This window comes from Polistes fuscatus, unplaced genomic scaffold (assembly GCF_010416935.1).
Source record: "Polistes fuscatus isolate 324 unplaced genomic scaffold, CU_Pfus_HIC Scaffold27, whole genome shotgun sequence".
Classification (NCBI taxonomy): domain Eukaryota; kingdom Metazoa; phylum Arthropoda; class Insecta; order Hymenoptera; family Vespidae; genus Polistes; species Polistes fuscatus.
The window spans coordinates 1,308,237-1,323,586 of NW_025113104.1; the positions used below are offsets into that span (position 1 = coordinate 1,308,237).

Here is a 15,350-nt window from a genome sequence, read left to right on the forward strand (position 1 = left end):
CTAAGTGACCCGCATCAAAATGGCGGCTACAAATTTTCAAACGTTCATTTAGAAATCGTTAATTAAATACAATTTAAAAATACGTACCCCTATCTCTGGCAAAAAAACAAAATGAACAACTAAATCTTATATCGAGAAAATGAAAAAAACGTAATATAAACGAGACATATGACATTAAGAAAGAAGGAGGGCGTTGAATTTAAATAAATAAATTTGAAATGATGCGAAAAAGCGTAGGAATATATATATTGGCACGGTATCACACAAACTACGAAGAAACACGCGAGATCCCGCATCGTATGCATTGACGTAGATAAAATAACATACTTAATAACGATCATTAATATAATTTATGATGAATAGAAAAAGAAGAAAAACAAGAAGAAGAAGAAATACGGGGAGTGAAACAAAAAAAAGAAAAAGAAAAAAGAAGAGATAAAATATAAAAATATTGAAAGAAGATTTGTGCGTGTGAGGGTTTGAGGTGTTCGAGGTGTTTGAGGGGTTTGAGGGTTGGACGCGATATAAAATAAAAAATCATTCGTAGGTGTATTGGTAAAAAAATTCACATTTAGTATATCTTACCAAGTGTAATAGTATTATATAGTATAAGTAGTAGTGTAGTAGTAATAGTAGTAGTTAGAATAAAAGCGTATAACAGTATTTGGTCGCGCCAATGACCGAGAGCGCCTGCGGAGGGCGACGAAAAGCGTCGGTAGAGCGCACATTCAGTCACGAAGAGAAACACAGTCCGCGTTCAGACACCGTAACGCGACGTTTTCGATGGTATGGTGAGGGCTCTTTCGTAGCTCTTTTCAATAAAAGAGTCAACGAAAATAAGAGGATTTTTGAATAAGAAAATTGATTCCATAACATCTAATTACGAATAATATCATTTTCGTGTGAAAACGATAGGAGGGGGAAGAAGAAGAAGAAGAAAGTTTTCGTTTAATCGAATTATACAATCGATCCAATTGTTATTTAACCGGTGAATTAAATCAAAGAAGAAAAAGGATAAACAATTGGAATTTGGAGGAAAGATTAATTCCTCTTTTCAAATTTCAAATTAAGGAGGAGGAAGAAAAAAACAAGAGAAGAAGAAGAAGAAGAAGAGAGAAAGAGTCAGAGTCAGAGTCAGAGAGTCAACGTGTTAACGTGCTTTCGCGGTGAAGACATCGATCACTCATCTCTCTCTAACATTTTCTATTTCTGACTCTTTCTATCAGGTTGCTAGAAGTAAATGTATTCTCTCTAACGATGGACCAGAAATTACGAGATTTCTTAACAGCCTTCTTGTTAATCGTCTTAGGAGTTTTCACGATCACGAGTGATGCCAGGTCATGGGGTAAGTGTCTCTTTGATCGTCATTCTATCTCATCTTTTTAATCATTCGTCAAAAGGAGAACGTGAAAGAAACAGATCAGCCAGTGTATCTTTTTATATCTATATATATAACTGAATATATGTACTATATATATATATATATATATCGTGTATTTCTATCTCTCTCTTATTCACTTAGCGGCCCACTAACAAACACTTATGTGAACATAGTATTCTTCCTGTAAAACGATAATGCAAACCGCGCGATTCTCTTTATTTCTCTCTCACTCTCTCTCACACACACTCTCTCTCGTTCTCATACATTCTCTCTCTCTCTCTAACTCAGAATATATCGAACGAGTAACACTTGTGTGCGTGTGTCATGCAGGGAATGCGCGCGCGCGCGCGAACCCTGACTCCATTCACGTTAAGCTGGTCGGCACGTACGCCAGTTTTCATCTAGCTCCTGCAATTTCCTATTGGGGGGCGCTTTTTTTTAAAATTGCCGCCATTATACTATTACTAATTTCATCGATTAATTATTGTTTTTACACATTTTTTATTTATTTTTTATTTTTTTTTATATATATATATTAGAATATATGTATATATATATGTATATGATTTTTTTAATTTTTATTTAAATGTTTTTCATTCATATTATTCCCATTCATCAAATGCATGCACGCACGTATGTGTATGTACACGTATATACCTTAGTTATCTCGTAATAATTCTCTCTCTCTCTCTCGCACACACACACACTCGTGCACGTTCTTATATACCTGTTTACGTAATACCATGGCCTTAACATGTCGACGTTATAATCTTAAATGACACAAGTTTGCAATCATTAATTAAGAACGCAAAGAATCCTAATATTTCCGATATGCATGACGCCAATCGCATATATTTAACATTACTTATAGATTGCTATTGTAATATATTTCCTTATCGGTAAAATGTAATATTCTTATCATTGATCAAACAAATACATATATCTATATATTTTGTCGAATGAATTTCAATATAAAAAAAGTTTCCTTAGAAGTATAACAAGGAAGTATTCCATTCTGTTATTGGCTTTTTCTAAACTTACGTAAAAAATTGATGAAGGTTTTGTTTAGTAAAAGTATTAACCATTCTCATTTTATTTTCTCAATCGAATATACTTGAGAAATAAAGATTATTGGCTGATATAAATTCATTCGAAGTACGATCGAAGATACAATTAAAGGAATATGTCATCGATCTGATTGAAAAATAATCGGATTATTCTGAAAATAAATGAATTTTCGGGATCTTTTTTCATGATTTGAATTCTTCTTCTTTTATTCTTGGCTCGTTCATGTCCGATCTGGTCTATTATTCATTTTGAAACTTTGCTAAAGTGTTATATAAAAAGTAGACATTTATTTAGCAGTTCTCTTTTATCGGCTGCTATTTTCGTGTTGTCATGCGCTAAATGATTATGCGAAGAAGAAGAGGAAGAAGAAAAAGGGTTGGGAAACAAAAGACGATTCTCTTTCGAGTGTCCCGTTAATTAAAAAAGAAAAAAAAAATTACAGAAAGAAAGGAATGAAAAATATAAATGAAAGTATGCAACCGTGTCAATTTAGATAATGATTTGAACAAACGTTTCTTATTGTTTTGTTCTTATCTTAATCGTTAAATATCGATACACACAACGGATTCTTAATATATCTGCATTGTCACAATTTACGTAAGGTAAAAGAAAAAAAAGAAAAAACGCGATCTCGAATGATTATGACGAATACATAAAATGCAAAACATCGCGAGGTGTGTAACATGCAAATTATGTAAATCTGCATTAGCAAGTTGGTTCGGTTAAATGACGGCTTCTTTTGTAATTTTTGCTCACATTTCGCTAAATAAATTAATAAGAAAAATTCATATTCTCGTTTCAATGAAATGCATTTGAATATTTTTCCATATTCTCGTTTTCAAATCCTGGATAGAAAATATTTATTCCATTTGAATAAATAAGAAGAAGAACTTTGTGTATTTTTTTCTTCGAATCATTATCAAAGCTAATATTTTATTCTAATATATTAACAATTATGTTATTATTAATTATGTATCGATGGAAATTGAATTTTTCTTTAACATTATCTGCAAATTTTCTTTTCGTTAAGAGATTAAATATTATTTTTTTTTTCTTTTGAAATTTATCTTTTAACTTTGAGAGAATTACATTATATTGCAAATTACGATGATTACATGTTTTTACAGTAGAAAAAAGAGAGATAAACTTTTTAATGGTTAGAAAAATAATTTTTTTTTTTTTTTAATAGAAAATTTTTACGCGTTTTTTTATTTCTTTATTTTTGTTTTTTTTTTTTGTTTTTTTTTAATCGCACACTTGCCAATTTAATTACCTTATAGATAAAAAACGTATTTAAACTTTACAATTAGATATTATTCTACCGAGAAAAAAGATAAAGATTAAATAACTAATCGTAATTTTGTTGTTGTCAAGAAAAATTTACGAAATACTTTATAGACAAATTGAAATAATATTTTTCCGATACTCTTTTGTTCGGTACTTTATAGATATGAATATTTATATTGGTGCGACAAGTGAAAATAAAACTTCCTGATTTCTCATATAATTCTTTTTCCTCGTTTCTTCCTCCAATCGTAAGAATTTATTCTCACTTATTTTCTCTTCCTTTTAAAAAACTTAAAAGAAGAAGAAGAAGAATATCACTTGCTTTCACTCGCAACATTTGAAAAGGTAGAATTTCTATTATGCGAATGAATGTGTCTCGTGTCCAATCGTAGTAACATAAATCACAAATTTGTTTTCAACTTCTGATACATTTATCAATGAAATAAAAAAAAAAATATATATAAAAATCATATGAGTGAGATTAAAAAATAATTAGTACATAAATCATGATAATAAACGTCACGAGAATACTGGGAAATAACATTCGATTGCAAACTATTATGTTTTCATTGATGTTTCTTAGTTTTTAGGTCATCGTTTGATGAAAGAGAAAGGGGGGGGGGAAGAAAAAATAAACAAGAGAAAAAGAGAAAAAAGAAAAATTAAATGAACCAAATAATCTCGAACATTCTTAATTGACCTAACAACCTTGATATCTTTTACCACATATCTATACTTAAATGTATAGTCTAAACAAACTTAATGAAATGGGGTTTTCCTAGGGAATTTTTCTATAAATCGATTATTGATCTAAACAAATGATATATATATATATATTATATTTATCTTACGATTATTCCAATTATAGTTCATTGATTAGAAAATATTTCACATCTACAAGTATCAATCAAATTGTATTATCCATTTCTTCGTTTTTCATTTTATTTATATACGTGTATATATTTAATTTATTGGTTAAATATATTTGACAAATATCTCTACGATCTCATAATTTATAATAAATTTTTACTTTTTATATAATTAATATTCATATATATATATTCATTGGGGTCATAGTTCATGGATATTTCTTTTTATAAACATCTACGATTAAAATATGTAAATTATAATAGTGTTTTTGTATTTAGTTAATCACTCTACCTATTAAAAGTAAAGAAATATAATAAATGAAAATGAATACACGGAAGTCGTTTATCAAAAGATTATTCTATATCATCGATCAAGATTTTAATCTCGAGTAGTAGCAATAAGGTTTATATCGATACTGATTGACGCCTTTTAATATCATTCCGCTTAATTCATATTACAAAATATAGCTTAACCATTCACATAGTATTCATACATATATATATACATCCATACAAATATATTCGGTGTTAGTCATAATTAATACGAATGATGGACGATTAAGAATTCAATCTAATCGCATAAAAATAAATATTTCTCATGTATCATGATTTCTATTTCAGATATCGCAATTGTAATTGGAGATGAGATAGATTTTTTTTCACAAAATCAAACTCTGATTGGTGAAGCTACCGTAGCTGGAGCGGTCTCGTTAACAGGAATAGCTTACGATGATAAAACAAGGACACTTTATCTCAGTGATCCTAAAAACAACGTATCGATATTTAGTAATGATTTAACTACGAAAAATTTAACTTCTAAACCACTGTTACTGGGTAAGTAATGTTATTTCATATTTTCTCTCTAAAATACTTTTCCTAAATTCATACTTCAACCATTTTCCCGCTTAAAACTTATTCGATCACGTGGTATTTGAAACAAACGAATAAGGAAAAAGCGCGGGAACGAGACTTCCTTTCAAATAAATCAAATTTAATTGTAACATTTGAATATTAAATATTAAATAATTCTTACTGATATATAATAAACAAATGAAAAAATGATAATTGTCCGTGATTTTAGTGTTAAATATTTTCTAGACACCATATAAATTCAATAAATTCTCAAAACAAATAGTTCAATTCCTATAGGTTTATGTATATCGTAACGGAATACATATCGAAAACCCATATTCAATAAATTCTCTTTGAAATAATTCAATTCCAATCGGTGTATGCTTTCTCGTCTCTTTAGAACAGGATACGACGTATATCGTGGCGATGGCATTTGATTCAACATCTCGTACACTTTTCTGGTGTGATGCCTATAAAAAAACAATCATGAAGATGCACGTGCCGACAGTAGGCTCACCTGAGAAACCAGTCCTTCTGCATACACTCAAAGGAATTCCACGTGGTATTGCTCTTGACACATGTAACAGGTGTGTGCTTCACTTTCTTTCTCTCACTCCTTCCTTTGAACTTTCACTTTCACTCGCTCTCTATTTCTATTTCTCATATTTTATTTCTCGCTTCGTCGCGGCGACTGATATATTTTCTATTTTTATTTGTATTCATTTTGTTTGTTTTTATCTTCCCTTCCAGTCAGGTCTACTGGACCAACACCGACAAACAAAATCCGAGTATCGAAAGATCCAACATGGACGGTACCAATCGAACTACCGTAATAACGAAGAATCTTTACGAACCAATAGGTCTGGCAATCGATCATACTGAAGGTAAACTTTATTGGTCTGACGATGAAGAAGGTATACACTTCAAAATCGAACGTAGCAACTTAGACGGCACAGAACGTGAACTCATATTGCACAGTAGAAATCATCAACCCGTTTATTTAACCATCGACAAGGATTTCATTTATTGGAATGATTGGGTACACGCTGCTATTTGGATGATACCTAAAAATATCACAAATCCTGATTTACCAAGCAAATTTAAATCGTACGACAAATCCATTAAAGACGTTGATCCTAATGCTATTATCACACGCGACAACGTTGATACCATCGATTGCGACGCTATACTCAAAAAACGATCAGGAAAATTGGAACTTTCTGAAATATCGCAAAAAGTAACTCTTCTAGAATCTTATAATAATTTGACAACTAGCACGGAAGAAGTTGAATCGGATAATTATCAAACTTGTTTGAACGGTGGTTTCTTCGATCGTACTGAACGTACTTGTCGTTGTAAATCTAGGTAAGATATTTGTAATTGTATTATTAATAAATTGTTTTCTCGTTGAACATACGAGTAGAATGTTTTTCATTTAGATTTTGTATTTAGAAATATTGTAAATGAATTTAATTACGAATGAAATGATGATGAAAGTATTTTGTCTAACGCAAACAATGAAATTGATTCGAATTACTACCCCATGGGTTTATTACCCCATGGTAGTAGCATTTCTCGATCATACGGTTAAAATAAAATAGAATATAATTTCCTGCACAGTTACACGGGTACCAAGTGCGAAATTTCCCTCTGCCACAATTACTGTCTTCACGGTGGTGAATGCATCGTTACGAGTTTCGGTGAAGTCAAATGTCTGTGCAATGGTACGTTTGTCGGTAAACGATGCGAAAGAAATCTTTGCGAAGATTATTGTCTTCACGACGGCATATGTTTCCTTCACGAAACTTTACCTTTCTGCGAATGCAAATATTCGAGTGGAGCACGTTGCGAGATTCTAAATGAACAACCTAGATTGGAAGTACCTAAATTGGAAACGCCTACGTCGAGTTTATCTAAATTCGAAAACACCGATTCGATATCCTGCAGGTAAATCAAATAAAAATACTATTTTTATTCGTGCATCACGTAAAAATGTTCACAATAATAATTAACTTCTCATTTGTATATGTTTTGTTCTTGTTTTTTGTCATTCTTTCTTTCAACAGATGTAACGAGAACAACCATACCTCGGAAAAGATGATTAATCAAAATGAAAATTGTCAATCCAAGACATTAATATTTGTACTTATCGGTCTAATAGTCGTACTTATTATACTGATCGTCGTAATGAGTTTCTACTTGAACAAATTACGTCGTCGTCCACGAATCAAAAAGAGATTCGTAGTTAGCAAAAGTGGTGTTACGCCATTAACATCCAGGCCCCAGTTAACGGATAATCAATGCGAAATAACTATAGAAAATTGCTGCAACATGAATATCTGCGAAACAGTGAGTGATATACCATCTAAATAGTTTATTGTAAGGTAGCTCACGAGGTGAATAAATGTGTGAATGCATGCGTGTGTATGTATGTATGCATGTATTTGTGAGAATTGTCACTCGATACTCTCGCATAGCTCATTCTTTTTCTCTCTCTCTTTTTTTTTTCTTTCTTCTAAAATAAAAAGAGAGAAAATAATCAACGGTATTTTTCTTAACAGTATTAAACTCGATCGAATATATTTTTCGTTATACGATGTTTTCTTTTTTAAATCGGTCAATTAATTAATTGTTCATTAACAAAATTACGATCTCGTTTATATTTCATTCGCAAATCGTCAGTATTTTATTTTAAATCGATCATTCCTTCGAAAAATAAAAAACAAAGTATTAATCGGTTCGTTAGATTAACGTGATGAAATAATAAAACATATGAAATGAAAGAACGAGGAAAATCTTATTAATAATGCGCAACAAAATGAGTTCTTTTTTATGAAAAATTTGTTGAAACGCAGAAAAAAAAAAGCTTATGTTGTTGACAAGTCTCTCTCTCTCTCTCTCTTTGGAATTTAATTGGGTTCGCGACCGAGAATATTTTTTTTCTTCGAGATAATAATAGTCATGAAGCTATTAAACGTTTTATTACGTAATATAATTCATACGAGTTATAAATAATATAAAGGGGGGAACAAAAATAAGAAAAGAGTGTTAACTTATTATATGATTTGACGTTTTCTTCGTGATATGTTAAAAGAATAATTAACATATAGTTTAATACGTTATTTGTTGATTAAGTTTACTCTGTGAAAATTGTTCAATATTATTAATATGTTTATATAAGATAAGACAAGAAAATAATGGGAACAGGCCAGAGGTAGACTTTGTTCCAATTAATGTCAACTTTTCAAACAGTTCACGCATTTCTCATCATTTTCTTATTATTATACTGCTCATTATAACTTAATTCATTTTTTTTTATTAAGATGATTTATATGAAACATAATTTTGCAACGGATAACAACAATCTCATTTCGAGATTAATTAAACTTTATATTAATTTTTATTTATATCTCGAATACGCGTGTTTATTTATACGTACTTTTCTTCATTAATATTTTTACACGATAAAATACGAACTCTAATAATTATAATAATAATAATAATAATAACAATGATCGCGTTATAATGAAATTTCGATCGAGTAATTAATTAATTAACTAATCAATTTAACGATCAGTATTTTTTATATCTCATTCCACGAAGAATCAATGTTAAAAAAGTATTATATTAAAAATAATAATAATAATAATTATAATAAGAATAATAATAATTCATTTTCGAATCTCATTTATTTGCGGTATTTGGAAAAAAAAGAAAAGCATGAATAAGAGAATGGAATTTTACTTTATTTATTTATTTTCAATTCATTAATTCTAAAAAAAAAAGAAAAAGCACTGATTGATTGATAGTTCACTTTTAAGTATTAGAAATGAAAATAAAAAAGGTTTTCCTTTTTTTCCAGCCATGTTTCGAACCGAAATTACGAACTCCGATGACAAAGAGTAATAATGCGAAAAAGGATGAGAAGAATTCTCTGTTGGATAATATGGAAGGAAATTCGTGCTAACACAAACTAATTAATCGTCGTATTAAATGGCGAAAACTCGATGACGGATTCCACGACGACGACGTAAGCTTCTCGCGAAATTTTTATTCGCGGTGATAGATACGTCTGTTTGTAGTACGTCCGTCTGTCCGTCTGTCCGTCTGTCTGTCTGTCTGTCTGTTTGTCTCTACGATGTGCGTGTACATATACGAACATTAACATAAAAGAAGAAGAAGAAAAAAGAAAAAAGGAACAGAAAAGAAATTCTATCTATTAGTATTGTTGTTAAGTTTGTGGTGAATGGAAATCGCTTAAAGTGTGCCCTACTTGCACATTATGGGCGTTAGGAGAAGGGAGGGGGTGATCGAGATAAAAATTAAAACAAAACTAAAAAAAAAAGAAAAGTAGACAAGAAAAAGGGGACTAAAGTCAAAACGATGTGTTTAAAAGAAAACGTTCTATTCCTTATTAGATCGAATATGTAAAGGGCTGTGCTTATACACAATGATTCGAATAGAGTAATGAAATTGAAGCGTGATTTACTTATTGTTTGTTTCTTTTTTTTTTTTTTTCTCTTATTCTTATTGTTCTTTTTTTTTTTTTTAGTTCAATAAGTTACGTACTTAGAAGACAAATTACTTTTTTTTTCCTTTTTTTTTTTCAATGTCTAAACACATTCTATATATTATATATATATATAATATATAGAATATATATATATAATAGCAAAACAAAATAATAGAAATAGATATAAATTTAAACGGACCTGATCTGATTCGTACAAAAAAATATAACTAGAGGTTTGTTTTGAGTCAATTAGTTGCCTCGTTAAACCGTCTATTATTTTGTTATATATTTTCTTGTTTGCACTCGGTGAAATAATTCGAGAATAGCAAGCAAAGTATATATACACGGATTCTTAATCATTTTGATTTTAATTAATTAATTATGTGCATGCAATTTAGGGTTGTTAGCGAGCAAACGAATGCTGCCACATTTTGTGCATTATGCTAACATAAATACACAAACATATATACATATATATGTGTGTAAAAGTTTACAAGAAAAGCTACGCTTAACGTAATACTTGTGCAATATACTCGTATATAAAAAGAAAGCTGCCTTACAACAAACATACCAAGAAAACTTGATTGATTGTTTGAAAGTACCATTGAGTACATTCCTAAGAAAAACAAACAAACAAATTTCATTAGCTTGACAGATTTTGTTTTTTTTTTCTTTTATACCAATCATTTCTGGTATAGAAAAACATAAATGAGAAAAACATTTACACGCTACGCTCAAACTCACACTCACGTTCACGTTCACGCTCTCATTACACTTACTCGCTCGTAAGTAAGAACATTTTCTATCATTCTAAACATGTGTCTCCCTAAATTTAATTTTTATCATCAAAAGAAAAATGAATTTTTCATTTCACCGTCAAGAGCAACTTACTATACCATCAAACATCGATGTACATGTATATTACACAATATATGCACTCATACATGCGCGTTTGCTTACACGTGGAAGAGAATTATTATTTTATTTTATTTTTATTCGATTTCTTTCGTTTTTCTTCTATTTCATTTTTATTAGATATTCATTTTCGAATAAATTAGGATATTCGAAAAAGTCGTGTTCGATTAGTCTACCACGTTATATTTCATTGTAATATTATCAATAATTATCTAAGGGCATCCTTCCCCTAATCCTCCTCAGAGTACAATATATGCATACCTATATACATACCTATGTAAACACATATTCATCTGTTTATTAAAAATAATAGAAATATACGTATGTATATATACATCTGACAGGAAATATACACACAAAAACGCAACACATTTATAAACTATAAAATTTAGAATATCAATCTATATATATATATATGGATTTTAATTATTCTATATTTTATGTGTATATATTATATAAATTAATTAAACTTCCTGCTGTGCTATAATCAACATTTCTCTAATGGCCTTAAAACATAGTGAAATTTTGTCCGATTGTTCTAATTAAAACTGTCGTATGCAACATAATCGTTGTCATAGGAACAAACCAAAAGCTGTTCGCGTTCAAAAAAAGTAGTTCAACACACCGATACACATATTATCCATAGTAATAACTAAAACTGTATACACATATTTATACATATGTACGTATTTACATGCATACATGTTGTTATATTAAGAACGATAGCTAAACACATAGATACATAGGTATTGATAAGAATTTTCATCTATATATGGATTCCCCCTTTTTTAAAATCATTGATACTGTCGATTAAATATTCTTTATTTTTCTTTTCTTCCAATTACTTAAATCATTTTTCAAATATTGTGTGTAAAAAGAGAAAGAGTTGAAGCTAATCGTTTATTTCAGTTAATCTATCTCAGAGTTTGATACCTAAATTAATAGAAATATATTAATAATTATCCCACCGTTCCATAAGTAATTCTAAAATTTATTCTATTTCATTTCATATTATCTTTTCTTATTTTTTTTTTTAATCTATCACATATGATGTATATAGTCAATCATATCGTTGATACAATTTATATATATAATTATTCATCTTTATATATTTAATATATTGTTATATTATTGTTAGGTATCATTCTCTCTATATATATCTCTCTCTATCACTCTATCTCTCTGAATAATCAATTAAATAACAAAATTTTTAATTAAACAAATAATGTATAGACAAAATACAACTATTTTTATTTTTTTACTGTAAATATCAAAATGGGAATCAATAAGTAAATCGGTCAGCTATTTAGGGTATGAAACTTGTATACACCAAAGTTATTTATAATAATAATTATAATACTTATAAGGTCTTAAACACACGGCTTGATCATTGGTTCGCAAATATATATCATCTTATTTGATTTCAACTAAACACAATATATAATTTCGATGAAATGAAATATTTACAAATCTTTTTATTTCGTTCGTTTTATTGACGATGTGTTTGATTTTTTTTATTATCTGCAAACCAATGAATAATTTAATATACATAATTATGACTTAATAGCGTTTACGTTATCCATTATAACACGGAATAATGTTCCTGTCGTCATGAATCAAAACAAACAAACAAATGAAAAAATGCATGACGATTTTATTTCTGTTCCTGTATACGATAGAGATACTATACTTATTAAACCCTACTACGATCTTTGCTCTTATGCTTATAGTGTAATTTTATGCTACAACAATGTGCATTATATTATACAAAAGAAAAAAAAAATAACAATCATTTATAGACAAATGTAAGGTGCAATTGTGTATTGTATGCGGAAAATATCCCTCTCCCGCACACTCATCCTCAGCGACAGGATAGTGGATTTATGGTGAAAGGGATGTGTTCCTTAAATTACAAAACAATAAAAGACCATGTCAGTACATTATATGCAATATGTTTATGTATTATTATATTCAATATCGTCTGTAGATAGGATATCTAATTAAAATGAATAAAAAAAAGCGGCGGACAATTTCTTTTCGATCTGTTTCATCGTATTTGAAAATAAAACTTATGTTGAATCGTGAAATACTTAAAAATATATTTTAAGCGTTATTTAGTAAGTTCTTTTCAACATAAGTTATTATACGAAAAGGAAATATATTGAGTGATAAAAATGGCTGTTTATCTCTAAATGAACAAAATGATATATGCCTTATACATCAAACATTTTGCATATTCAACGTACTTGTATAATGGTTATTATGTAAATTACTATTGTATACAGAAGAAGTAAAATAAAATATGCTATCTCTTAAAGAGTCATTTATTTTTATATTTCTCTTTTTCACAAAAGATAATTTTTTCATTGTATTTATGTTAATTGGTATAATTTATTTAACATATGTATTTATTCGTATTTAACCCTTTTGTCTACAACATTATGTGAGACTTATGGTAAGGAAATCGAGTCAAATGTAAATCACACAAGTCAGACTCGTAATTTTGCCATAAGACCGTGTGCATTCTGCACAACTATAAATGCTTAACCGAATCTTCAAATTATACATGTAACCAACCTTGCTGTTGATTATGGCATGTACCATCAAAACTTAAATTATAAGGCAAGGGGTTAAATGTAAGCTAATATTTAAGTATACTGTAGCTACCATAACCACCACGCTAATAATTTGAAATATTTCATGAGAATAAATTAATTATTCATTTATATTATAGTCATTAAAAAAAAATTAATAATACTTTGTCTTCCGCAAGTATGATCAAGATTCTTTCATCTATTTTCTGTAGTTTTCCCGATAGTTTTCATGTGACACCAATGTAGTATCACTAAACAGTACAGTGTTAATAAATTCTATTTATGTATCAACAATTAATTGATTTTCATGTAAAACTACTTTCTCTCCAGGTTTAAAAGCTGGCATGCCAAGGTAAGGACAGCTCGCGCAACGAAAAGCATCACCTAAATAACACTGCAATAACAAATAAATAATGAAAATCATTTCGATAAACTCGTTAAAAAAAAGTAAAATTTCTCATGTATAAAAAACTACATACATTTCCACATGATGATTTCTGAATTCCTTGAGCTTCAGTTTTACCGTTTAACTCTTCCGCTAATCCACAAGAACAATCTTTGCATGCTTTTCGTTTACCTGTTGTACCACACACTAACAAAGATACACAAATTTAAATATAAATCCAAAATTGATACACGAATAATAAAAGTAGAATATTTTAGTCATATGAACCTTTTAAACTGGTAATATCTGGTTTGACGATATCATCTTCATCTAAAAGTTCATCCTCGTTTATCAAGTCATTCTCTTCTAATAAATTATCTTCTTCTAAGTTATCTTCAATATTGTTTAATTTCCATACATTAGTTTGTTTCGTTTTGAAACTTAAAGGCATGCTAGATCCAATCTAATGGTTAAATTTCATATATATTATATTAACAAATTAACTACCATACTGTGGAAAATAAATTTCAATAACATCTCAGAGATGTATAATTACCTCGAAAGATGATTTCTGTGCAATTATCTCGTAGACACTATTAATATCTTCAAATAAGTTAGGCAAAAGCTCAGCTGTTTCCAAATCTAATTGTTTAGGCTTTGTATCTTTTATTATAAAACCGGAGAGCTTCAATTTCAATAATCTATCCTTAAAAGCTGTATCACACTCTGATGTACTTTCTGGCAGAAGTGGCTCGTAGATTATTAATTTTCCATTAACTTTCAATAATTTTAACAATTCTACGAAAATTTCGTTATCATGTAAAAACGGCTTTTTAAGGACCAATATAATCACATCGATGGAAGATCTGCTATAGTTGGCTACACAAAAATTTGGGTACATTGTATATAATACATGTTATAATATAAGAATTAAAATTAAAGTTAGGTATCGTATTTTAATTTGTAAATATTATTATATTATGGGGATCTGAAAGTAAGGTCGTTTCTGCGCATGCTAATATTTGTTTATCATCAAAGCCGTATTTAAATTTAATGTAAAAAAGGAAATTACTAATATGTACCTTTTTTTATTTCACTTATAGCGATGACTGAAATTTGATCGATCTTGCAAACAAGGGTTTTGATCTTGCTATCAAAATTCGATATTTCATCAAAAGTAACCTCATCGCCTAACAGTACGAGAACTTGATCCTCACTTTTAATAATGGCAGTCATCTTAGGTGAAAATAAATTATCCTTTTATATAATAGAAAATATGAATTAATAAATATTAATATAACAAAACCGGATAGAAATATAACAACACAGTTTAAATGATCCGAAGACAACTAGATAATGCGTAATATGATGCAAATGATTGTAGAAACGAAACTACAGAGAGAATAGGTGACATTGTAAAGCGCGATACAAGCGGACGAAACAAGAACTACAATCGCCATCTTGATACACCATAGAAGCGCCAAAT

At 29.2% G+C, this 15,350-nt stretch overlaps 2 protein-coding genes across 2 annotated transcripts; one reads left to right on the forward strand and one right to left on the reverse strand.

The window, feature by feature from the left end:
- Window positions 1–424: 424 nt before the first annotated feature.
- On the forward strand, window positions 425–9,635 carry LOC122518891 (protein cueball). The gene is made up of 7 exons (XM_043638034.1): window positions 425–1,345; window positions 5,227–5,439; window positions 5,858–6,044; window positions 6,208–6,822; window positions 7,078–7,404; window positions 7,524–7,806; window positions 9,320–9,635. The coding sequence occupies exons 1-7, from the start codon at window positions 1,258–1,260 to the stop codon at window positions 9,422–9,424; spliced, it is 1,818 nt and encodes a 605-aa protein (XP_043493969.1). The 5' UTR covers window positions 425–1,257; the 3' UTR covers window positions 9,425–9,635.
- A 3,640-nt stretch (window positions 9,636–13,275) lies between these two features.
- On the reverse strand, window positions 13,276–15,258 carry LOC122518892 (anamorsin homolog). Its single transcript, XM_043638035.1, has 5 exons — window positions 14,947–15,258; window positions 14,421–14,743; window positions 14,153–14,327; window positions 13,959–14,071; window positions 13,276–13,873 (listed from the first exon to the last, which is right to left on the reverse strand). Exons 1-5 carry the CDS (start codon window positions 15,098–15,100, stop codon window positions 13,760–13,762), a joined length of 879 nt encoding a protein of 292 aa, XP_043493970.1. The 5' UTR covers window positions 15,101–15,258; the 3' UTR covers window positions 13,276–13,759.
- Window positions 15,259–15,350: the final 92 nt, after the last annotated feature.

What these genes read in the sequence shown, in the direction of transcription:
- LOC122518891 (XM_043638034.1), top strand. Translation starts at nt 1,258, where the DNA reads ATGGACCAGAAATTACGAGATTTCTTAACAGCCTTCTTGTTAATCGTC. An exon ending in ACTTGTCGTTGTAAATCTAG is followed by an intron (nt 6,823 to 7,077) that starts GTAAGATATTTG and finishes TTTCCTGCACAG; the next exon opens with TTACACGGGTACCAAGTGCG. An exon ending in ACATGAATATCTGCGAAACA is followed by an intron (nt 7,807 to 9,319) that starts GTGAGTGATATA and finishes CTTTTTTTCCAG; the next exon opens with CCATGTTTCGAACCGAAATT.
- LOC122518892 (XM_043638035.1), bottom strand. Translation starts at nt 15,100, where the DNA reads ATGACTGCCATTATTAAAAGTGAGGATCAAGTTCTCGTACTGTTAGGC. An exon ending in AGATATTACCAGTTTAAAAG is followed by an intron (nt 14,072 to 14,152) that starts GTTCATATGACT and finishes TATCTTTGTTAG; the next exon opens with TGTGTGGTACAACAGGTAAA. An exon ending in AGAAATCATCATGTGGAAAT is followed by an intron (nt 13,874 to 13,958) that starts GTATGTAGTTTT and finishes TTGTTATTGCAG; the next exon opens with TGTTATTTAGGTGATGCTTT.